Below are 25,114 nucleotides of genomic sequence, written 5' to 3'. Positions count from 1 at the left end.
AGGGAGGCAAGACTTCCGCAGGGAGGTGGGGAGGGGCCGGGGGCAAGGGAGCAGGTAGTGGACAGCAGATCTGAGAGATGGAGGGGATCGATAGATTCTAGATAGATAAGGATCATACGAGTAAAACAGTTAACTCCAGTGGATGTAAACAGAATCCAAAATTACAAAAGACCGGCCGACAAATATACGTGTTCATCTCGTTCCGACGAGAGAGGGGCGGGACTTTCCGTTACATGGTTTTGGGGGCGAGAGAGGGAGGGATTTCTGAAAGAAACATGCCGTTTTCGTTGGATGCTTCGGTTGTTTTGTTGAATTATTCGTAAAAAAAACCCTACATAATTATTTTCCCTGTCTTTATTGCGATTATTAAGGTCAGGTTAATATTATTTTCGTTCTGAGGACTGTTAACCGGCATATACATCTCACAGGAATTACGAGACCGGAAACGGCGTTTTCTAAACCGGTATAACGCTATGATCTTCATGATCCTGCCCCCTCCGACAAGAGTGCAGGAATACGCATTGCATCTATTGGTTAACTCGAGGAAGTGGGCGGAGCAAAGAAAGTGACAGCATCTACATTGAACAACTTTGTATGCTAGCTTGCTAACTTTGTATTGACTCATGGTGTATTGAAAGTCTTTACCGGGCTGTCTATCTGTGGTCACGCGGACTAAAAGGTAACAACAGAGTCTTCGCAAAGGTTACCTTGAGGGTTGCATTCGTAGCATAGCATGCTATCGTTGTATTTGTGTTATTACTAAAATACAAATGGCTGAGCTCTGATATATGTTAGCATAGCTAGTACTGTGCCCAGACAGTCAGCTGGTATAGAAGCTCCTACTGCCAACAAAACTACCGAGAAGGAAAGCAACCAACTATGTGCTACTCGTCAACACGTTTCTCTTGCGACCTATGTACGAACACCGGCTAGTCGGACTAAAACAACAAGACACTGGTCCAGCTCCACCATCTCGGTCAAGCTGGAGTATGTTGCTCCACTGTTAATGTGTCACTCACGGCACGTTTAGAGATCTCTAAGGACGTTTAAACGTTGTGTATCTCAGTGGGTGACGACGATCACAACCAAACCAGGTTTGAACCTCTTGTCTGATAGGATGAACTGCCAGGATGGCGAGCAAGGGGAGCTCTGTGGGTGGACGAGTTCGGTAAGTAACGTTAACTGTAGGCAACCAGAGTACTGCATTAGGATCATGACTAGTCTTTTCTCAACAGTGTGAGCTGCAATCAAATACATATGGATTTGGTTGGTTTATTCGCTACATTGCTGTATCTTTACAGGTTTGGGCAAACAGCAGAAGTGAGCTTAAAGCCAGGGTGCAGATGTTTGTGGAGGAGAGGATGCAGACAACTATGGTGTGTAATGTTTTGATGTACATTGAATCATTTTGGACAATGTATGTCATCCATATTGCACAGCAGCTATAGGAAACGGAACAACTCAACCACAACAATTGTAGTAGAATGTTTAGGTGTTTACAGTCACTTGTGTGATAGTTGGTGCATCCCAAAAAAGAATGACTACATGTTCTATATCGATGTTGTATTCCTCAAAATACACAAGTCATAGAAAAGGAGAGGAATAGTTTGTACACATTAAGAAAGGAAAACCTCTCCAGCATGCCATTAGAAACACCCATTTTCTGAATACAAATTATAGCTATGTCATTATGACAATTGAGTTTATGGCCATGAGGATTTTTCAAGACAAGCTTGTCCCTGTAACCTCCTGCCCCCTATATGGTTGTCTTCCTGTGACCGGTCTCTCACTGGATCTGGTCTTGTACTCGCAGCTCACCGGCGTGCTGATTGGAGCGGCGGTGGCCGTGTCTCTGATTGGCCTGGTGATCCTCTTCCTCTACAGAAGACACAAGCTGGCCCGTGAGTCTCCCTCTCTCTATATATATGTCCATTTTGTTTTTTGCTGTCTGCGTAAATTAGCCGGTGACAGCGGTGGTAAAGACGTAGTTCGCAGGGCTGTCTGTTGCCTACGACAGTGGCCCTTGTGGGCTACACAAGTGACGTACCGGCGCATACCTCCATGGAGCTATGCAGCGGAAATGTGCCTACAATTGCAAAAGCAAAGCAGCAAAGGCTCTTTCTTGTTGTTTTCTTGATGTAGGTGAGCGGCAGCCTGGTGTGCCCCATTACCGCTTCAGGAAAAGGGACAAAGTGCTCTTCTACGGAAGGAAGATCATGCGAAAGGTAGATTTGCTACACTCTCTTTCTCTCTTGTCCTCCAAGAAGGCCTCAGAAGATGCATTTTAAGCTTTTTTTATTTGTCATCCCTTATTGTAGCATTATTTTGTTTGCTTGTCAATGCTTGTTTGATGAAAGAACGGTCCAAATGCATTGCTCAAGCCGTCTGCTGATCAAATTATGAATAAATCATTTGACTGATTTGCATATTGTTTTTTATGTAGCTTCTGATCTATGCTTCCCTCTACTACGTCTCATGTAAACAGCTGTGCGGAGGACTCTTCTGGGCTTTTCCTATTTCCCGCTGAATGTGTGTTTTCTTTTGTGACGCAGGTTCAGACGCTGTCCGACACGACCCCCGGCGCCACGACCTCCACGTCTAAGCAACCTCAGCGCATACGCAAAAGGACCAAAGTGCTTAGCATAGCTCGCAAGTATGTTCCTCGTAGCCACACCTTGGGCTCGTCCGGCCTCGTGTGTACGTGAATCCACAAGATCTTGTGTGTGATATGTGTGCGTGTTGTTTTGACAGAATCCTCAGAATTCGCAAGGATCCACCCACTCTACAGCCCAAGGAGCCCCCTCCCTCCCTCCTGGAAGCCGACCTCACAGAGTTTGACGTTCAAAGCTCCAACCTACCGTCAGAGGTCCTCTATATGCTGAAGAATGTCAGGTAAGTGTGTGTGTGTGTGTGTGTGTGTGTGTGTGTGTGTGTGTGTGTGTGTGTGTGTGTGTGTGTGTGTGTGTGTGTGTGTGTGTGTGTGTGTGTGTGTGTGTGTGTGTGTGTGTGTGTGTGGACATTAATCCTAGAAGGAGGGGCCTGATTGGTTTGTGCTCTCTCTGCTGTCGCTCTCTCTCTTCAACTCCCAAATCGTACCTAAAGCACCTTTTTAAGTGTCTTGATATAAAAGTGAACGTTCTGCATCATCACTCATCCATGACACGTGAACCTGTTTGTGTGTGTTTAGTTAATTTATGATGTTGATCCTATTCTAGTTGGCCTAGTATCAAACATATTTTTAAAGGTGAACTAATGGTAATAATTGCATCAAGTCCAAAATTGAACATAGCCAAACCTAAAAAGTGAAGTGCTTTCCACCCTTATGTGTAGGATTTGGTGAATAACAACGCAATGCATTTTGTTTTTCCCCCATGATGTTTAAAGAGTGCTGGGTCACTTTGAGAAGCCTCTTTTCCTGGAGCTCTGTCGTCACATGGTGTTGATTGAGCTGCAGGAGGGGGAGGAGCTTTGTCGACCGGGTGACGATGACGACAGCATCTATGTTGTCCAAGATGGCCGCCTGGAGCTCCTCATTCATGAGAACGTATGTAGACGTGAAAAATCTTAATTCTTCTTCATTCTTTTTCACAGCTTTCAAACGTTTTTGGAAATAACTTTATGCATGCAAGTATAATAAATAAATAAATTAGTTAATGAATGAACAAACATTTTGGATTAATCCAATTCAGAAACAGGAAAAGCATCCCTTGCTCATGGGGGACATTTGAACAAAATGCAGAAGTGTGTCTTCCCTCATTAGGCACAAATGCTTGATCTATACACTGCAGACCACAAACCACTAATCCACAGGCATTCATTGTCTGACATAAAGCCTAACGCGTATTAAAGCCACCATGTGATGTCAATTAAACACACATTTACTGCCCTGCATTCACTGCACTATCCTTGGAGCCATCCAGGGATCATCGTAATAGGTGCTTTTCTGTTTGGTTTGGCCCAGGATGGCACAGAGCCCGTGGTGAAGGAGGTTCTTCCTGGTGACAGTGTGCACAGTCTGCTGAGCATCCTGGACATCATCACGGTGAGACTCTTCTCTCTCAGCGTCTGCACACCCCAGCCACTGCCCTGCCTCTTCCACTTTGACCTTTTGACCTGTTCTCTGAGACTTAAGCTGCTTCATATTCCAATTGTCTCCAGACCACTATCTTTCTAATTGGATAGTGTGACTATTTCGTTGGGGTTGGGGGCGGATGCGTAGACTGGGAGAACTGCAAATCAAGGAACAGGGGAACATTTGTTATTTTTCTGACCCAATTTAACTTGGCGGTCGTAGCGCGTCACAGACGACACATCACCCGTGAGGTTGATTTTCTAATCCGGTAAAACCCTGTAGGAATCGAGCTGAACTATAAGTCAACAGTCACAATTGGTCACCTTCCTCGTTCTTCCAGGGTTACCCTGCTCCCTTTAAGACGGTGTTGGTAAGAGCCGCCTCCCGCTCCACCGTACTGCGTCTGCCTGCGTCGGCCTTTCAGTCTGTGTTCGACAAGTACCCCGAGACGCTTGTCCGCGTCATTCAGGTAACCCCTAATCCACCTGCACATGTTTCAGGCTGCGCTATACTTCAGTAATGTCGTCAACCTGGACGGGATTAAAGTTGCACTAAAACATCAGTTACTGTATACAGTCTATCTAGACAGGTGGAAAGCAGCACATCCATAACCCGTTACAAGACATGTGTATATAGGTGTTTAAAGCTGCACTACACATCATTTGCCTGTTACATGATATGTGTATTAAATCTGCATTAAACATCAAGAAACCATTTACATGATATGTGTGTATTGTTTAAAGAATGCAACACCAAGAATGATGAAAAAACATTTGACCTGTTTTGGATGTAGTGATAAAGTGACATAGTACATATTTATTGTTATGTAACATTATGTTTTTTATATTACTAGACTTTTTAAGCGTTTGGGTTAGTGTACTCAAATGTTTTGATTTCTTTATTGGCTTGCCCTGTTGGACTTGTAGATCATTATGGTTCGCCTTCAGAGGGTCACCTTCCTGGCACTGCATAACTACCTGGGCCTCACCACTGAACTCTTCAATCCGGTAACACACATACACACCTTTGACTTCACGTGTTGCATGAGGATTAGCTGAAGGGGGCTGAAGACATTTTCTCTTCGTGACACATTCCTAGAATGTTACCTTGAAGTGCTTGGGGGGGGGGGGGGGGGGGAGGGTGGAGGCCCACCCATGGGAGATCCCAGGCAGGACTTTGTTGATCCAGTCTTTTCCTCGTATTTTTCAAACACAATCAGCTACCCCGGGCCACAGCGTGAAACCAGAAGCAAAATAAATAGAAATAGACCCTCGTTTTCAGTGGGAAGAGGTCCTGGGGTGTGGTGCTGTACTATACTATATCTGGTACACAGAGAGTTTCTGCCTCGAAGCCAGAGCTAATATTGTCTTTTTTTTAACGGAATGCAGTTGTTTATTTTCTTTCAACTGGGCCCTACGCATTTTTTCTTCTCTGCAAATGATGTCAATACCGTTTTAGGCATCTCTTGAAGGTCCATTCTCAAAATGTCAGTGTAATCAGATTCCTGTTTAAATCTCCATGACGCTGACCGTATGTTTGCATCCAGGGTAAACTGGTTGACCCCCGAAAGTTGACACATTGATAAAAAAATGTCACTCACTCACCCCTCATGATAACCATCCTAACTAGAGTCAAAGGACACTAAAGGACACTAAAGGACACCACCCCACCAACCCGGGTGGTCCTCCTGTTGGTTATTGTACCCTGTGCCCCGCCAGGAGCGGCAGGCCGTGCTCCTCTCCAACCTGAGCAGGCTGACGGGGGGCGAGGCCAGCCCGAGCAAGATCTCCCGCCGCCCCGACCCCCACACCCCCGGCTCCACAGAGGCCCTCCCTGAAGCAGGTCTGTGGATCCTCTGTTCATGTATGAGCACATAGACCCCGCACATGTATCCAGCACTTACGAGCTGGTTCTGGATCGCACGTCCCCTGGGTCTCGGGCTGGTCGATTCTGGGAACTTTGATGACGCTCTAAGCTTCCCACGATTTAAAGTAGAACTGTTTAGAAATGTGTTTTCCCATTTTGGAGAAAACCAAATTTGTATTTACTTGTTGCGAGAGATATCGAAGCATTCAGTGCCAAAAATTCCATTCAAATCCTTAATAAGCCATTATATCAAATGCATAATCGGCTGTATAATCCTGAACTCAATCTTGGAGCAAATAATCAAGATTAATGTTTTTCCAAAGATCGACCAGCTTTACCTAGGCTAGTTGTTCCTTACTCTTGGATTAATTGAAAGTCTGTGTTGTTTCAACCAATCATACCACCTGCAACCTGCTCATGGACCCTAGGGCAGTGTTTCCCAAGCTTTTATCTTTAGGTGTGCCACTAGATTGTCTTCAAGGATGGAACACCTAATATGCAAATAGTTAAAAAGAGATATATACATATCCAGTGAGTGAGCAAATAGCGCCAGCGCCCCTTTAACACAAAAAGACCATAGCAGGTGGAAAACAATTGAAAGACCAGCTGACGTACAATCTGCACACGTACCAAAGGTTGAAAAACACTGCCCTAGGCTACTGGTTCCAATGATTGGGAATCACTCACCTGACCTGGTTAGCTCAACACACAAGCCTACATATGAATGTAGGCTTGTGTGTTGATCAAGAAGAACAAGAAAGATGATCTTATTCTGCCCTTTTCCCCCTGTTCTGTTTGATAGATGGCGGACAGGATACTAATCCACACAGGAAGAGGCGCTCCATCACCTTCCCGTTTGACAGCACAGGTGAGGAAGGCCTGGGGGGCTTTGGCTATTCAAAACCTATGAGCAAGGGGCTCTTGGAGCCTCAACTACTGGTACAGAGGTACTGGGGCTCGGGTCCCACGCAGTGGTTCAACACCTTCACATAACTGACTTGGGTGTCAGCACTTGTGTGATTAAACGGTCACGTTGGACACCAGCATGTTCACTCGGCTTCCATCGAATGAACTGTGTTACCCCTCATCCTCAAAGACTCTCCCTGGTTCGTAGGACTTGTACATTGTGAGGTCGTACCGCAGTGACTGCCTCCAATTTGGTTGCATAGGAGCCTTGGAATGTATTCGTTATTGGTGTTGGTAGTAATGTTTTCTTGGTCCTTCTTTAGTGATTAATAGGGAAATGAATGTCATTATGGCGAGACATTGTACTTGAAACTGCCGCAGCTAACTCTTGCTAGCAAAACAAAGTGTTCATTAGTCTGGGTTACGGTATATCTCCAACAAAAAATCCCTTGATTCATTCTGATTTACAAGCCCGATAGTAAACCAGTCTGTATTCATAATTTACTTTCTTCTCTGCAATCAGTTAAAATGTTGAAATGGTGATTCCAGTTGAAGCAATGCTGATGATGATACTGATAATGATAAAGATGATGATGTTACTGACGCTGATGAAGCTGATGATGACAACTGAACTGTCAGATTTGAAACACAGATAAATTCAAGAGCGTAGTTGTGCTCCAAGTCAAAGGTCAAAGGTGTGTGTGCATTAACGCTCTGCTCTGTGAACAGCGTCTTCAGGTCACGACGCGGGCTTGGACTCTGACGGGTCCAAAGGCGCCAGCGATGAACCATCATCCACCTCATATAAAGTAGGAGCCTCCTCCGCCCCATCGCTGCCCCCTTTACACGTTCTGACGACCCGCTGCCCTCCGCACACGTCACGTTAAGACCATCCTTCGACTAATAGCCTTGTAGCTTAGTGTGCGATCTTATCACATTGCTCACACAAATTCACTCCAGTATAATGTTGACAAGTAACACTATTTTTGTTGCATATAATTGGATCATTCCGAGCAGTAATTTCAGCACAAGGCTCAATATAAACTTGTCCCCCGAACCTCCTCAGTCCCGCAGCACTCCCAAGAAGAGCGGGCCCACGGACGGACCCCTGGCGGACGCGTTCCTCTACTCGGGCAGCAGGGGGCGCTCTGACGACGTCTACAGCAGCAGGGAGGTCTTTGAGGCGGCCAAGAGAGACCTCCTGGGCATCTTCCAGCTGCAGGTACAAGGATGGAGGTTGTAAAACGCCCTAAATAAAATCCATTGTGATGTGAAAGGGACCCTTGTTCGGCCAGGCGTGAAACCGATTACCATTATTTGAGTTGAGAAATGAATGTGGGGGACATTAAGCATCAATCATGTTTTATCGATTCCCTTTCACTTCTCTCTCATTTACTCATTATTTCACACTTCACACATCAATAGCCCCAAAAAAAGTTGTCTGTCTTGGATTTTCAGTATTTTTTCATTTTTTCCTCTGCTGTAGGACCCCAGTCTGCTGGAGAACCGGGTCACCCTCCACCACGTAGAGGCCGGGTCTGTGGTGGCTCATCAGGGGGACCAGGTCAGAGCATCCCTCTCTCATTGGTCCTTTTAGAGTCGACGTCCGGCCTAGTAGCTTTTTTATAAAAATATGAATCCATTCCAATGTATGTTTTTGTTTTACTTTCTGGAAGATTTTGTTCCACACTGTTAATATAAACCAAGTACCGCCGCTTCACGCTCGCTGTTCCACCTCCTGCCCTGCTATCTGTAGTTTGTGAGGCATGAGTGTCACATGACTGCAAACAACCTAATATTAACCTCCATCTCAACCCCCATGTCGCATAGCAACTCCACTCTCGTGTGAGTTCCAGATCCGATTAGAACAGCCCTCCCTGTTGCCATCTCGTCATTTTGGGGCGGGACTGTGACTGTAGCAATCGTGGTGTGATTCTTCATGATTCAGAGCCACTCTCACTGTTTGCTAGTCATTAGAGGCAAGTATATAGCTGTACCCTATCTATTTGAATCAAATTAAACAACAAGATGCAAAAGATTGCGACCCCCCCCCCCCCCACAAAAAGTTTTTCCCTGAAAAAAAAAGTAATTAGTCCCATCAAACGTTGCTGGGGATTACGCTAATCCATTTTACCTCTGCAAAGGACGTTATGTGCATTTTGCTTTGGTAAGACCAAAAGACAAATCTAAATCACGATGAAAAAAATACTTTGTAGGGTTTTTTGCAGTTCATCATAGCTTTTAGTCTTCCAATTACAGCGATAATAGGGTGTGTCTACTCTGACGTACCACATGTAACTCCAAATGGAACCGTGAACATGATGAGAATGATGAGGGTTGTTGTATCGTTGGGACAGGTTCATGTGGTTATCTTCTCAGTATAGTCTCAGCAAAACTAGGAAGAATAAGTTATTTAGAAGTGAATGTGTGCACACTTTTAAGAACTGGAGTTGACTTTTGTTCTCACGTTCATTCTTTCCCTCCAGGCTTGCTCGGTTGGCAGCCGATGTTTAAACGGTTATGTTTAGACCCAAAGCATTTATTAATTGTTCGCTATTTGTTCACTGCAGGAGAGTAGAAAATAATGGGCTTCACTGGTGTCACTATGGTATAAATACAGCGTGTAAAGTACAGTACAGAATAAATACTGCATTTATGTCGTCTCAAGGCCCCGTTTGTCAGTCCACCTACTGCAGAGAGGGAGGGGAGGATAGGGTGAAGGGGAGGGGGGGAGGGAGAGGCAAGGCAAGGGAGTGGAGGTGAAGGGGAGGGAGGGAGGGAGAGGCAAGGGAGTGGAGTTGTAGGGGAATTGAGGCAGTAAACGTAAAGAATGGTGTGTGTGTGTGTGTGTGTGTGTGTGTGTGTGTGTGTGTGTGTGTGTGTGTGTGTGTGTGTGTGTGTGTGTGTGTGTGTGTGTGTGTGTGTGTGTGTGTGTGTGTGTGTGTGTGTGTGTGCGCGTGAAAGAGTGCTGTAATAAAGTGCTGTCAAGGTTGAACCTCCCTTTGCCGCCTGTGTGAGGATTGAATTGAGGCTAAAGCACAGCAGTTGGTTTGTTTGTGTCACAACAGACCTGGATATATTTCATATAGATATAGCATTCATAATTGCTTCCGTCTCATGTGCTGAGAGGAAGGCGATTCTGTGGGATTGATTTCATACGGTCTGGACTGAGGGGGCGCCATCAACGGCCATTGTCTTTAGATATTTCTTTGTTCTTTTATTTGTACCATTTGGGCAAATATTCTAGTGTGCTCTCGACTTTTAAATCAAGGCCACTCAATGCCCACATGCACTCTACTAATTTGCTTTCTATATCTGCTATATGGAGAATCATGGCACCCTGGTGCAAAATGGCTTCTTTCTGAGTGCCCCCAAAAAGTCCTAATGGGAATCTGTTCAACAGAATATTGCCAATCGGTTTTGTGACTTAAGTGTGTTTTTGCTTGAGCACCAAAATGCGCTCAGAGAATCCTTTATGTCCTCGAAGCCACACGCATCTTAATATTTTTTTGAAGAACTTATTTGTTTGGCGTCGCAGGGGTTTTATTTCATTAATTGATTCCCTCTCTAAGCAGTTTATGAGGCTGGCACACAGCCAGGTGTATGGCTCAGCTCTCATGAATGACTATCTCCCCGGTGATGACCCAGTTCCACAACTAAAATGAATCCTTCCAGGTTTAAACACAGCGGGTGATGACCTCATTCCCTCAGCTTCAGTCCTGACCAGTGAGTCAATAGCGTGTGCATTTCCCTATCAGTATTCAGGGCTGACAATTTAGAATTCTAGGGAGTTAAGATAATGGCTGCATATTTCAGGCCGCACTTCTATCAAATCCCTTCCATCTGATAAACTCCTTCCTCCTTTCCTCACAAGTGTCACATGATCAAGTAATGGACTGTGGGTCTTTTTTTTTTTTATCACTCAATGATTGCTTTCTCATGTCCTCACTCCCCTTCTCTCTCTGTCTTGCTTTCCCTCTCATCGCCCGTCTCACTCTCAATCTTTTTTCCCTCTCTCTCTATCTCTGTCTCTGTCTCTGTCTCTGTCTCTGTCTCTCTCTCTCTCTCTCCCTTTTCCCCTTTCCTCGTTCTCTCGTATCATCCCTTTACTTCCCCCTCTTTCTCCCTCTCTGTTTCTTTTCTTCCGTCTCTCTGTCTATGTGTCTGTCTGTGTGTCTATCCCTCTCTCTCTGTCTCTCCATCTTTGTCTCTCTTTCACTCTCTCTGTTTATCTCTGTGTTTATCTCTCTGTCTCTTTCACTATCACTATTTCCATCTCTGTCTCTCTCTGTCTCGGTCCCTCCCTCTCTCTATCCCTCTCTCCCTTTCTCACTCTCTCTATCCCTCTCTCCCTTACTCTCTCTCTTTCTATCCGCCTCTCTATCCCTCTCTCTCTCTCTCCCTCTCTCTCTCCCTCTCTCCCTCTCTCCCACCCTGTCTCTCCGTCTCGGCCCCCCAGGAGGTGAGCATCCAGTTTGTGATCTCGGGCTCCCTGCACGTGTTCCAGCGGATGGTGGACCGCGAGGAGGAGTCGTGTCTGTTCGTCACCTTCCCCGGGGAGCTGGTGGGCCAGCTGGCCGTGCTGACTGGGGAGCCCCTCATCTTCACCGTGCGCGCCCAGCGGGACTGTCGCTTCCTCGCCATCTCAAAGAGCCACTTCTATGAGTAAAGATACAGACACCCACCCTGACTCACACACCAGGCTTACACACATTGACCGTAAGGTGAACACCGCCACTGGGATCACAACATGTCAGCCGCGGGGGTTCTGTAGTATTCTGGATCGTATTCAAATGACGACAGTTCTATTCATCATCCGTATATTGATGTCATCCTATATTTTGATAATTTTAGTTAAATTTAAATATAGTAGAGTTCACTATATAAATTGTATTGCATAATGGTCAAGTAAAGTTAATGTAATGTTACTGTGTGTGTGTGTGTGTGTGTGTGTGTGTGTGTGTGTGTGTGTGTGTGTGTGTGTGTGTGTGTGTGTGTGTGTGTGTGTGTGTGTGTGTGTGTGTGTGTGTGTGTGTGCAGGATCATGCGGGTGGAGCCCAAGGTGCTGCTGAACATCGCCCACACGGTGGTCCGCAGGATGTCCCCCTTCGTGCGGCAGATCGACTTCGCCCTGGACTGGGTGGCGGTGGAGGCCGGCAGGGCGGTCTACAGGTAGGCCCGCCGCTCGGCGTTCTCCACGCCTCGCCCTGGGTGGACACGGGTCACCTAGTTTCAGTCGCTCGCAAGTGTCCTCGTTCAACGCTCTCCAGGCGTAGTATATCGTAAAAAAAAGAAATGGATAATGGATACACCTTTTTGGTTTGTTTGCCACGTTTATCCAGAGAATCTACTGTATCATGTCCTCAAGGTGGTCCCACTGGGACATGTACACAATTATTTGTACCAGTCTTTAGATTCAGATACATTTCCTTGAATGACGTTTTTGGCTTTTGTTTTGTTGATTTTATATTCCTTATTCTTATTAGTTGAACATCTTTTGTGATACTTTTTGTTGATTTGTTTTATGTTTGGTAATTTCAAATGATCAGTTGGAAAACGAACGATTTCTAATTGTGTGTGTGTGTGTGTGTGTGTGTGTGTGTGTGTGCGCCTCAGGCAGGGAGAGAAGTCGGACAGCTCCTACATCGTGCTGAGCGGACGCCTGCGCTCTGTCATCCAGAAGGACGACGGCAAGAAGGAGCTGACGGGGGAGTACGGACGGGGAGACCTCATCGGCGTGGTAACCGCATGAAACAAAAACCTGGTGATGGGTTACTGTTCTCCCAACGCAGGCTTTAGATGAATCATCGGAAGTTTAGATGAAAGTTTGGACTTTCCATGAATCATCTAATGTCTGATGGCAGGCGAGCTCTAATCTGATTGAACTCAGTGGGACAGATCTTTCTTTTGCATCATCTTTGTATTGACCAATCACGAGGCTGTAGATGGAGATCTGTAGGCGCCTATTTGGAGAACACAAACTCGGCCAGCGGGAGCAGACTATGGAAAGGTGTCTGCAAAGGATTCTAATCAACACCGTGTCTTGTTATTGGTTTCCTGCCCAGGCTCTGTGCCACCCCCCCCCCCCTAGATTATTTACTGTAACATAGTAGGACTGCCGGATCAGAGGTTCTGCTGTAACATAGTTGGACAGCTGGCTCTGAAGTTCTGCTGTAACACAGTGGGACTGCTGGATCAGAAGTTCTGTCATAACTTAGTAGAACTTCTGGATCAGAAGTTCTGCTTTAACCAAATAGTACTGCTACGTTGTGTGGCGGATTTTATATACAACAGCGCAGTTATTAACGCAGATAACGGTTACACAACGACGGTACTAAAAAAGTATCATAAAGTTGGCGTAACCATGGGGATAAGTGGTTCTTTCCTAAAACTCAGTCCAAACATATTTTTTTTTAATCCCATAGTGTTCGAATTCCATCTGTAACAGTGGGTTCACTGGCTCTTCAAACCACATGTGAAGTATAAATAGAAGTATACACGTGTGTGTGTGTGTGTGTGTGTGTGTGTGTGTGTGTGTGTGTGTGTGTGTGTGTGTGTGTGTGTGTGTGTGTGTGTGTGTGTGTGTGTGTGTGTGTGTGTGTGTGTGTGTGTGTGTGTGTGTGTTTATATATGATATAACCTTAAACCTTGCAAAACATTGACACCGTTAAAAGCTGTTGCGAAAGTCCATCCTGTCAAAAGTCCACGCTGACGCCTATTCCCCATTCCTCACCCTCCCCTCTGGCGGCTGATGTGCTCTACATCTCTGCACGGATGCTAATAATAATGCACTGGCATCCGGGTGCCATGGTTACCGTTACCGCGGAGGCTCAGTTCCAATGCCAGAGACGCTGGAAATTAAGATGTTTATGAAAGGTGGATGGCACTCTGAGATAAATGTAGCCTCTGTTGACGTCATTGCCCCACCCCGTTTCGATCAGATGATTCGGTTTCGCAGGTTTTTTTGTGTGTCGTGACACAGACTGTGTGAGGATATTTATGGATGTTACAAAAGTCGAAGCATCGTGTGAATGTAGGGTTATGATTAGTAATGTGGTCTCCAGCATTTGTTACTTGGTATTGATTTCGGTCCAAAGTGTCCTGAAGTTAGGGCTGGTGTCATTTCCCTCCTTTCCTCCAGCACAGTGACTCCAACACGTCATTTGATTTGCTTCAAGTGATTATTGTATTGTCCTCTCCCTCTGGTCCTTGTCTGTGTAAGGAAAACAAATTGTTAGAATATAGTTTGTACTGCAGAAGACCGATGCAACAGGACGCCTCCTACTTTATTCTAACAAGATTTATTTGAAAACGTACAATATTAAATACATTTAATCAAATCAGCATCTGCCAAGTGGAACACAGATGGCACTTTATTTGAGTGATGTCTTTTAATGACAGAACCACACAAGTGCATCGGCGTTCCTCAGGCGGCATGTTCACACCTGTTGTGTTGTGATCCAGGTGGAGGCCCTGACCAATCAGAACCGAGCCACAACGGTGCACGCGGTGCGGGACTCTGAGCTGGCCAAGCTGCCGCAGGGAGCGCTGAGCTCCATCAAGAGGAAGTTCCCTCAGGTAGGCGGGACCTCAGGGGAGCTGGTGGGTTGGTCTGGTGTTCCTCAGGGAGGCGGGACCTCAGGGCAGCTGGTGGGTTGGTCTGGTGTTCCTCAGGGAGGCGGGACCTCAGGGGAGCTGGTGGGTTGGTCTGATGTTCCTCAGGGAGACGGGACCTCAAGGGAGCTGGTGGGTTGGTCTGGTGTTCCTCAGGGAGGCGGGACCTCAGGGGAGCTGGTGGGTTGGTCTGATGTTCCTCAGGGAGGCGGGACCTCAAGGGAGCTGGTGGGTTGGTCTGGTGTTCCTCAGGTAGGCGGGACCTCAGGTCTTGTGTCTGGAGAACTTACCTTTTATAAAAAAAAAAAAAAAACGTAATTATAAAAAACATACAATGTACGTTTTGTACAATTCATCATAAATGTTTGATCATTGACAGCAGGAGGTAATTTATCGAAGTCTTGCTCGGTCCGCTTTGCCATTTTCATTTTATAACCACTTTTTTTGTAATTAAAAAATAGGATATTGCATGGTATACATGCTAAATAAGTTCCCTTCCGTCGCGGTGCTTAAGGTTTGTGTATGATTTAAAATTGCATGTATGTGCAGTATAGAAATAACTGATTAGAAAAAGCTAAAGTAGTAAGGCTAGGGCCTTACTAGGGCTTCATGTTTTAAAGCATTGTTTCCTATGTTGCTCCTTGTTCTGTCGTTGTGGATGAAAACGCCGGTAGAGCCGATAACATTCTGCACTGCTCTGCATTTCAGGTTGTCACACGGCTGATTCACTTACTGGGCCAGAAAATCCTCCAGCAAGTCAATGGCCCCCTGACAGGTGTGTGTGTATGCGTTCTTATCGTCAAGTGATAGATGTTTGTACATTTAGCTGCAGAATACCGATGTGCAGCCGTGTGTACACCCCTGGTCGCTGAGGAGAATCACTGGCACTCCGTCTCTTGTCAAGTCAACAGTACATTGTGGGGCCTCCTATCAAGGTCGAGTGGAGAGAAAACAGCACGTGTTTTTCTCCCTCTGTCTTTCTGGCTGTCGACACACTCTCCTTGTTTAGCTCATTTTGTCAGAGCCCAGTAAACCAAAACGATGATGTGTGTGTCTATCTTTGTGTGTGCGTGCGTGTGAGTGCGACTTTGTGTGCATGCGGGTGTGCGTCCTTGTTTCCGTCTTTGTGTTTGTGTGTCTGTCTGTGTATGTGTCTGCGTGTGTTTGTGCCTGTGTCCACGTGTGTGTCTGTGTGCATGCGTGTGTGTCTGCCTGCTTGTTGGTGTGTATCCATGCGTGTGTGTCGGTGTGGGTGTGCGTGAGTGGGTGTACGTACGTCTGTGTGTGTGTACGTCTGTGTGTGTGTGTGTGCGCGCGCGTGCATGTGTCTGTGTCTGTGTGCATTCATGTGTATGTGTGTGCGTGTGTCTGTCTGTCTGTGTCCGGGTGTGTGTGCGTGTGTGCACATTTGTGTGTGTGTGTGTGTGTGTCTGCGCGACCCTCAGCCCGCAGCCTGGCCCTTCACACCCCAGGGAGCAAATGGGACGCGGGTAACCAGGCCTCCAACCTCTGCACCGTGACGGTGCTGCCCGTGTCCGAGGAGGTCCCCCTCACCGCCTTCACCCTGGAGCTGCAGCTCGCCCTCCTGGCCATCGGTGAGCCCCGCTCAGAGGTCAACCCTAGGGTTCGGGAGACTGTATAGGGGTCGTACCGTCTGTACTCGCGCGGGGGGGGGTTCAGGCTATGGTGTGAGAGAGGACGGACTTAGATCTGAGTTGTAGAGGGCCTTTTGTCCAACGCACGTTGACCAGGAAGAAGATGAAGTTGCTAGCTGATACGACCGATGTTTGCGGCTGGTCTGGCGTGGTAGAATCTTCCGCACACGCAGGGACGAACTTACCCATGTACGCATACACAAACATTAGCCCCTTTTATGGTACAAGATTATTATTATTGATGTATTGAACCAGGTTAGTTTAATTGAGGTCACAGCTAATTGACGGTAAGCCGCTGCACCACGGCACATTAAGACGGGTGTTGTTGGTCCAGGCCATGTGCAGAGTGATCAGGTTGACCGCTGTGTGTTGCAGGTCCCACTCTGCTGCTGAACAGTGATTGCATCAAGCAGTGTCTGGGGGCCGCCGCTCTGGACAGGTGAGATGGTCGTTATTCATCACGCTTGGTGCGTGAATACCCTTTCTGTAGCGGCCTTGTTCCCTCTGTTGTCGAAGGTCTCGCTCTCTCGCTCTCTTGCTCTCTCTCTCGCTCTATTATTGCATTCACTTCAGGTACTTGAGTGCTTTAGCGGCATACAAATTACAATTATTTTCTTCTTTTCTAATAAGCTGCCGACCATGAGCACGCACGCGCGCGCGCACACACACTCACACTCACACTCACACTCACCCACTGTCTGTCTGTCTGTCCTCAGCGTCCACGAGTACCGTCTGTCCAGCTGGCTGGGACAGCAGGAAGACATCCATCGCATCGTCCTCTACCAGACGGACAACGGCCTCACGCCCTGGACCCAGCGCTGCATCCGCCAGGCCGACTGCATCATCATCGTGGGTCTGGGGGAGCAGGACCCCGCCGTGGGGGAGGTAAGGGGAGGGGGGGACCAGGACCCTGGTGGGGGGGGGGGGGGGGGGGGACCAGGACTCTGGTGTGGGGGGACCAGGACCCTGGTAGGGGGGAGGGGACCAGGACTCTGGTGTGGGGGGACCAGGACCCTGGTGGGGGGGGACGGGGGACCAGGACTCTGGTGTGGGGGGACCAGGACCCTGGTGGGGGGGGGACCAGGACCCTGGTGGTGGGGGGGACCAGGACCCTGGTGGTGGGGGGGGGGACCAGGACCCTGGTGGTGGGGGGGGGACCAGGACCCTGCCGTAGTGGGGGGTGGGAGCACGACTAGGACCCTGGTGTTGGAGAGGGGGAGGTGGGGGGAGGTCTAGGTCCCTAGTGGGCTGAGGGGGGATAGTGAGAGGAGCAGAGGAATGGATGGATGTCTGTGTGTCAGAGTAGATGGGTCACTTCCCAGGGGTCAGAGATAGGAGGGTGTTGCACTGGACACTCAGAACAGGGGGGCTGGTTGGTCGGTGTAGGGGCCGGGTTGCTGCCCCCAATATCCGCAGGCTGCCTGCAGACCTCCACCTGGAGCATGGCCCGCCACCGCTCTGCATCCTCCTTGTCCTTACAGATACGTGTGGTCCAGAGGGAGGGACATGGCTTCTAAAGTGCTAAGCTGGTGTTCCCAAAACCAGCCCCACGTTTTATGGGGACTGTAGCTCCGACGGAGTGTGCTAACCTCAGTGAGGACACAATCTCTGGACGTTTTAGTTTCACACGTCCCTTCGTCCTCAGGAGAGCTGCCAAAGTGGACGTCATGCCCGTGGGGGAATGAGAAATGAAACTGATGGCAGTTGGACATTTTGGGTTGAGATTATGGTACCATTGAAATATGTGCGTGATTGTGGTTTGGATCACATGGTGTGCACGTCAGAGCAGGCGGGTCAAGGGGCTTGGGTCATTGGGCCAATCAGGGAGAGAGTGTTAGAAATTGGAGCAATCAGGGAGAAGAAACATTGGCTGCGCAATATGAAGGAGGATGGAGATTATGGAGGAAGTTGAGAGAAGAGAAAATCCGTTCAACAAAAGCCTGCTTGGTCAGGTCGACTGAGCAAATGGAAGTGGTTTTCTCTGAGGCTGGGGAAATAGAAGGGAAGAGAAATGTGTTCACTTTAAACAGGAGATGAGGAGAGGAATGGAAATAAGGATCGATAATCTTTTGGGCACAGAATGAGTCATAGCTTTGTGTGGATATTATCTTCCAAGTCACACACACACACACACACTCACACTCACACTCACACTCACACGCACACGCACACGCACATTCACAAACTCATATTTTACTATTCATAATTTTCCTAACCAACACTTAGAACATTTAGCAGAGTCAGGCCTGCTGACTCCCACAAGATATGTGCTAAGGACTGCAATACTAGCGTATTGCAGATCTGTAAATGTTATGGTTTTTTATTTCTTTATTGAATGTGGCCTTACACATACATATTATGTATACATATACGTATTGCAGAAGCAAAGAATCCCAAGACTGGAGTTCTTCTCATCTCTACTATGAACTGGTCTGGATCTGTTGGTTGCTCCATGGATTTTATGCTTTATAAGCTTGCTCTCAAAGTTAAGGAGGCAAAAGTTCTATCTGTCCTATTATGAACTGTTTTTACACAATACGGCGACAAACTAAATGGCAAAGAAAAAGACGATCGAAATAGAAACTCCTGCTTGGCGCAACAGTTTTTGGCAAGTTCATTCTGAAGGTGTGAACAAAGGCAGCTCTATTCTTGATTCAGAGCTATTTTATCACATTCAAGCCGTCCCGGGTGTGAGATACAAGTCTGTCGCCAGTAACCGCACAGCAGTCAGACTCGCGTGGCAGATTGGTCTCAAACCACAGGACTACATCCTAATGTAAGACCACAACACAGCCACCAAACGTCGCAGCACTAGCGCTGCACCAGAACAACAAAGCAATCTACTCCAAACAGTGCCCAGGTCCATCCTTGAAAATGTAATATGATCAAGGGTTTAAGTTGTAGCCGCTCAGGTTTCAAAGAGTGATGAGTGTGTCTGCAGCTCTTTGTTTAATGGGGGAGAGGCTGGACTGAGCACTGACGCCCGCTAGCACACGAAGATAGGCTGGAGAGGAGCTTAGAAAGGACCGTTCAGGATGACTCACTTCTCTCATTACCCCCGGCCCTTCTCGCCGTCCTATAGTTACATTAACCCTTAAAGGGCGCCTATTATGCCGCCATGTGATGCCGATTAGCCATTTTGTGGGGCGTGTCCACCTCAGACACACGATGGAGGATCAGCTGGGTAGGCTGACCACGCCCACGTGATGACGTCACTTAAGGTTGGGTCTAGAAACGGCACAGAACGGCCTGTCCACATCAAACCCATCGCTCAATTAGGATCCCTGTGAACATAAGATGTTTTTAAAGGGGACATGTTATGCCACCAGTTGTGAGTGTGATTAGCCATTACAAGGCGTTCTGAAAATCGGCATCTTCTGACATCAGAAGTGGGCGTGTCCACCTAGATGTGTGCTGGATAGATCAGTCTACCAGCCAGTACCCTGTGGACTGTAGCAAATGTTGCACACCTACAGACACAGACACGTCATACATCTAGGTGGACACGCCCACTTGTGATGTCAGAAGAGGCAGATTTTCAAAACGGCTTGTAACGGCCAATCAAACTAACACCTGGTGGTACAACATGTCACCTTTAAGACATTGAAATCCATTTCCTTGTGCATTTTTTTAATGCGTTTTTTTTTCCTCAAAACATCCCCTTGAGGGATGCGGTCTCAAACACCGTCCCTCACGCATTGTTTTCTCCGGGGGGGGTTCGCTGTTCCTCCGCGTAGCTGGAGCGCATGCTGGAGCGCAGCGCCGTGCGGGCCCAGAAGCAGCTGGTCCTGCTGCACCGCGAGGACGGGCCCCCGCCCACCGGCACCGTCCACTGGCTCAACATGCGCAGCTGGATCTCCAGGCACCACCACCTCTCCTGCCCCCGCAGGGTCTTCTCCAAGAGGAGCCTGCCCAAGCTGGTAGGCGGTGTGTGTGTGTGTGTGTACGTGTGTATGTGGGTGGCGTGTGGCTCAGGAGGCAGAGTGGGTTGGCGGGTAGCCGGAGGGTTGCTAGTTCGATAGCATGAGCGTGTCGAAGTGTCCCTGAGCAAGACACCTAACCAAAGCTGCTCCAGACGAGCTGGCTGTCGCCATGCAAGGTTGACACCGCTGTCGGTGTGTGCATGTGTGCATAAATGGGTCAATTTTAGGCAATATTCATTCATTTGATTGGCCACTGGTTAGGAACGCGCTATATATTTAACACTTTATAAATGCAGTCCATTTACCATTTACTGGACTGGCATGAAGGAAAGGGCTAAAGTCATATTTGTATAGATGCATATAATTAAATGTGCATAAATTCATTACATTTGCATAGCTTTTCAAGTGAGACCAGTATATATATTATATAACGTGTATGCATAGTGTGTGCCACTTACAATTCAGTCCCGGTGCTTTATCCCCCATCACATATCCTCTTCACACACTCTCTCCCCTCTGTCTCCTTGTTCTCCTGCCTCCTCCCGGCCCCAGAGGGAGATGTACCAGAGGGTGTTCCAGAAGCCCGCTGACCGACATTCAGACTTCTCCCGCCTAGCCCGCGTCCTCACGGGCAACGCCATCGCCATCATCCTGGGGGGAGGAGGGGCCAGGTAGGCTTGATCAATACCACGGCGTCATGCTGGGACTAAACCATGATGGGGCTCCTTAATGGAGACGAATGTATGGCGGTGGGTAGGGCGGTGTGTCGCGACGGCTTGCTTACCAACGCCACAGTATATACGCTCCAATAACAGAACCCCCCCCCCCCCCCCCCCCCCCCCTCCAGTGTGGTTTATCCCGCTGATACCACAGTTACACGCCAATGATTAGATCTAGATAAGTATTCTACAATGCTGTTTGTTGTATATAAAATCATAAACACTTCAGATAGACACAAATCTTAATCCAGTAATGATCATGTTAATGACGTTGTGTACGGCACTACTGACCTAAAGTCCAAATGCTTCCAACATTTCTGTGCATCGTGAGACCGTCCGTATCTGCCAAGGTGGTGTTCTGTCTCTTGGACGGCCCAGAGCCTGTTGAAATACTCTAGGTCCAATCAACGCAGCGTTGCCGAAAAATGGCTGAGCTTAAGGAAAGGGGAGTGATCAACAGGGCAACGGAAACCGTTTAGTGTATGAAATCGACTCTATAACGATGTTAAAAGTGGAACAGAAATGTGCAGGGAAGGTTTTGCTTAATGACTGCAACAGTTTCGCCAAAATTCAGCACTATTGCATCTCTGGCTTTATAGATTGGTAAACAAAACCGTCTCTGGAAAAATCACTGTGCTGTTTTATTGCTTAGATCTCTGTATACCTGGCACACCCGTCCAGAACTGTTTGCCACCAAATTAGAGCAGAACTACCGTTCAGTCGTTTGAGGGATCAGCGATTCAATAAAAAATCGACTTAATGGGATTGATGATCCCTAATCTGAAGATCTTGGCCTGGAACCTTCCACCATCATACTTTGGGAAAATATCATAGGGACACATCATTAGACGGGGCTGCCAGCATAATGACTGGCATCAAAGTATTGTCACAACTATTCATTTACATGATAAAGACAGGCCTTAATGATGCTGGCTCAGCTCACACACGCGCACTCCGGGGGCGTCCGTGCGTGTGTGACGACTGCGAAGTAAGACTCCTCGTCTCATTATTCTAATGGCGAATCGACGAAGAGGAAAAAAACGTTGAGAGCCGATCTCGCCGCTCCGCATCCGAGCGTAGCAACTGCCCACGTGGTTGCTAGGTGACCCAAATGAGATCAGGTTAGAGGACATAAGAGTCGGTTTCTGACGAATATATATTATTGCACCAAATGGTGACCCAAGGAAGGACACGTATCGTGATAATAAAGTGGTGATTGATGGTATTGGACCTGGAGGTAACTGTAGAGCAGAAGGGAGGAGTTCAGCTTAATGCCTTCTGTCGTAATGGCACTGTACATTGTATGCTTACCAAAAACAATACTTACCATTGTATGATAAACAAAACCAAGAACCCCTGACAAATCCAGTTGGAAGTGAAGCAAAATCCTTTTCGCATATTAGCAAAGCCTTCCGGGGAGGACTTCTACATTTGGTATTCAGACTACTTCGAATAAAACAGTTTTGATCACTACACTTGCCATTATTAAAAATAAAAATAAACAGAGGGACTGCTGCTGTCCTTGTTTGTCATGGACTGAAACTCCCTCCACGGAGTGCTGATTGGACCTAGCATCAAACCTTTTGTGGGGTGAAGGGTCAACGGGAGCCAGGAGAGTCTGATCTGAAGAGAGAGATCTGAACGGCACCCCGACGCTAACCCACCCGACCGCCGCCTTTGTGCTCTCCAGGGGCTGTTCCCAGGTGGGGATAATGCGTGCAGTCAGCGAGGCGGGCATCCCGGTGGACCTGATAGGGGGCACTTCCATCGGCTCCCTGATGGGGGCGCTCTATGCTGAGGACCGGAGCCACAGTCGCATGCGGATGAGGGCCAGGGAGTGGGCCATGGTGAGGGGGCAGGGAAAGTGGCTCCGTTGTGTCTTGTCTATGCCAAATACAAAAAGGTTGTGAGGGAAAGGTAGAAAAGCTTTCTATTGCTGAAGCATTATTTCCATCGCAAGTAAATGGAAAGAGTCTTTCCATAACTGTAATCCGATTTTTTTTGTAAGTTATGTTATTTAACGATCTGGAAGAAAGGCACGTAATCAAACAAATGGCTAAAAGATTGAGCTAAGATTGACCTATGAAGATACAACAGAAATATCTGCGTGTCCATCATCCTAATTTAGATTTCCAAACATAACTTTGCACTGACATCGATCTGCGCATGGATTCATTCATGTCCTGCAGGAGATGACGTCGGTCTTCAAGAAAGTTCTGGATCTGACGTACCCGATCACGTCCATGTTCTCTGGGGCAGCCTTCAACTCGGGCATCAGCAAGGTGTTCAAGCTGAAGCAGATCGAGGTACGCGGGTCCTGTCCTCAGACGATGTGTCCTGGAGGGTGCTTAATCCCCCCTTGTCGGGAGAGTGGAGACTGATATGCTCTTAAACCTTGTTGGTATGAGTCATGATTGAGACATCATTCACCTTATTTTTGACAATATTTACATTTAATATTCTCTATTAAAAGTATGGAGTATAAAATATATCATATATATATTTGAGTATAGAAAGATCCAAGTGAATTCCTTGCGGTGAAACACTCAATGATTACTGTGAGAGGTTAAGCAGGGAGTAATGGAGAGTGCAGACTTTTAATTTACACTATACCAAAGGCAGCGAGAATTATTGAGTGTTGAGAGTGGTGCATTATGTAAGGAGTAAACCATGACAAAGTGAAGTGAATTATGTGGCCCGTATATTATTCTCCTTCCCCTAAGCTGCACCCCTGCCAGCATATTGGATGGAAGGCCTGGCCCACGGCTGGCCTGAATGTTTGTACTGCATAACGGGAGAGGATACATCATTCTAATTGCACGGGGGGAGAAGTAGGTTAATTGTGTGTGTGTGTGTGTGTGTGTGTGTGTGTGTGTGTGTGTGTGTGTGTGTGTGTGTGTGTGTGTGTGTGTGTGTGTGTGTGTGTGTGTGTGTGTGTGTGTGTGTGTGTGTGTGTGTGTGTGCGTGTGTGTGTACGTTTGAACTATCGTCTACACAGGACCTTTGGATCCCATATTTCAACATTACCACGGACATCACAGCCTCTGCCATGAGAGTGCACACTGACGGTAAGGGATGCAGTATCTGGTTCAAAGTGTTGTGTTAAACTCTTGGTGTGGCCAGCAAGTTTGCCAGCATCTTCATGTTCTGCTGGATTCAACACTCGATTACCATGACAGCGATGTTGTCTGAATCTCTTTTAATAGCCCAGAAAGGGCACGAAACTATGATTTATGTTTTTAACATACTGCTTCTTTTTTAATTGTAATCCATCCATCCTTCAACAAGGAATGACTAATGTATTATAGATTTATCTATATTGTGAAATCTTTATTAAAACTTTCTTTATTATCGAATCTTCAATCTATGAAATATTTCGACATAATCCTCCATTATTCCAGGTTCTCTGTGGCGCTACGTCCGGGCCAGCATGTCCCTGTCGGGGTACCTGCCCCCCCTGTGCGACCCTAAAGACGGACACCTGCTGATGGACGGGGGCTACATCAACAACCTCCCAGGTACTCTTCAGTCTGTTCCATTCAGATATTAAGATGTATCCATCTTCTACCAAACAGCCGTGTACTTTAAAGTCGAGCTCATTCATTATTGTGGTGCATGGAGTTGTTCCTGGAAACGGCAGAATCAGGGTTACATTTAAATATCTATTTATTTTATTTATATAATTATTTTTTTTAAGTATATTTTAAGCACAATGTGACATGACGCCCATTTCATATTGTCTTTCTTTTCTTTCTTTCCAAGTTCTCTTTTCCTCTTTTTAATTTAGCTAAAATGCATTGTACTCCATCCAACACTGCCATTTAGAATCAATGAAGGTCAAAATAATCAAATCTGTCTGGTTGTTGTTCTCTTTTTGGAAAGGTGACCTTGAGTTCTGTATTTTAAGAGTCGGATCAGAGCAGTGAAGGGATGAGGCAACGCGGGTCACGGAGGAATGGCAGCGTTTAACTCCAGAGAAATGGCCACATTTTAGCACCGTCCAAAGAGGCTACTTAACTCGTGACCTCTGAACCTCTCTAGAAATATTGGCCTGAATCCCATAACGACTAAAACCCTCGTTCATTTAATGGTTTCTCTGGCTCCCCTCTAGAAACGGTTGTGAGTTGCAATCCAGGATGGACGGATGGATGAATGGATGGATGGGCAGAAGATGAATGGATGGATGGGCAGAAGATGGATGGATGGGCAGAAGATGAATGGATGGATGGGCAGAAGATGAATGGATGGATGGGCAGAAGATGGATGGATGGGCAGAAGATGGATGGATGGATGGGCAGAAGATGGATGGATGGGCAGAAGATGGATGGATGGATGGGCAGAAGATGGATGGATGGGCAG

The 25,114-nt window shown here is 47.1% G+C and overlaps 1 protein-coding gene across 3 annotated transcripts in view; it reads left to right on the top strand.

Annotated features, from left to right (window-relative positions):
* The first annotated feature begins 251 nt into the window (after positions 1-251).
* LOC130381076 (patatin-like phospholipase domain-containing protein 7) overlaps positions 252-25,114 on the top strand; it is a 31,163-nt gene continuing 6,300 nt past the window's right edge. For 2 of the 3 annotated variants that reach the window (XM_056588497.1, XM_056588495.1), the window contains exons 1-29: positions 252-1,168; positions 1,302-1,376; positions 1,814-1,901; positions 2,143-2,225; positions 2,553-2,653; positions 2,752-2,892; positions 3,385-3,544; positions 3,962-4,042; positions 4,413-4,541; positions 4,999-5,079; positions 5,791-5,914; positions 6,741-6,806; positions 7,574-7,653; positions 7,911-8,066; positions 8,331-8,408; positions 11,304-11,509; positions 11,885-12,016; positions 12,461-12,584; positions 14,309-14,422; positions 15,167-15,233; positions 15,904-16,053; positions 16,489-16,552; positions 16,830-16,998; positions 19,851-20,033; positions 20,589-20,707; positions 22,446-22,602; positions 22,945-23,061; positions 23,754-23,823; positions 24,157-24,273. In XM_056588497.1, coding sequence (XP_056444472.1) covers positions 1,118-1,168; positions 1,302-1,376; positions 1,814-1,901; positions 2,143-2,225; positions 2,553-2,653; positions 2,752-2,892; positions 3,385-3,544; positions 3,962-4,042; positions 4,413-4,541; positions 4,999-5,079; positions 5,791-5,914; positions 6,741-6,806; positions 7,574-7,653; positions 7,911-8,066; positions 8,331-8,408; positions 11,304-11,509; positions 11,885-12,016; positions 12,461-12,584; positions 14,309-14,422; positions 15,167-15,233; positions 15,904-16,053; positions 16,489-16,552; positions 16,830-16,998; positions 19,851-20,033; positions 20,589-20,707; positions 22,446-22,602; positions 22,945-23,061; positions 23,754-23,823; positions 24,157-24,273 — 3,283 coding nt within the window. In that variant the 5' untranslated portion in view covers positions 252-1,117. The remainder of the gene's footprint in view (positions 1,169-1,301; positions 1,377-1,813; positions 1,902-2,142; positions 2,226-2,552; positions 2,654-2,751; positions 2,893-3,384; positions 3,545-3,961; positions 4,043-4,412; positions 4,542-4,998; positions 5,080-5,790; positions 5,915-6,740; positions 6,807-7,573; positions 7,654-7,910; positions 8,067-8,330; positions 8,409-11,303; positions 11,510-11,884; positions 12,017-12,460; positions 12,585-14,308; positions 14,423-15,166; positions 15,234-15,903; positions 16,054-16,488; positions 16,553-16,829; positions 16,999-19,850; positions 20,034-20,588; positions 20,708-22,445; positions 22,603-22,944; positions 23,062-23,753; positions 23,824-24,156; positions 24,274-25,114) is intronic. The other variant, XM_056588496.1, reaches the window with a different exon arrangement.

This window comes from Gadus chalcogrammus, chromosome 4, assembly GCF_026213295.1.
Source record: "Gadus chalcogrammus isolate NIFS_2021 chromosome 4, NIFS_Gcha_1.0, whole genome shotgun sequence".
Taxonomy (NCBI): domain Eukaryota; kingdom Metazoa; phylum Chordata; class Actinopteri; order Gadiformes; family Gadidae; genus Gadus; species Gadus chalcogrammus.
Note: the sequence above shows the minus strand (reverse complement) of the source record. Positions and strands in the feature narration are given on the sequence as shown.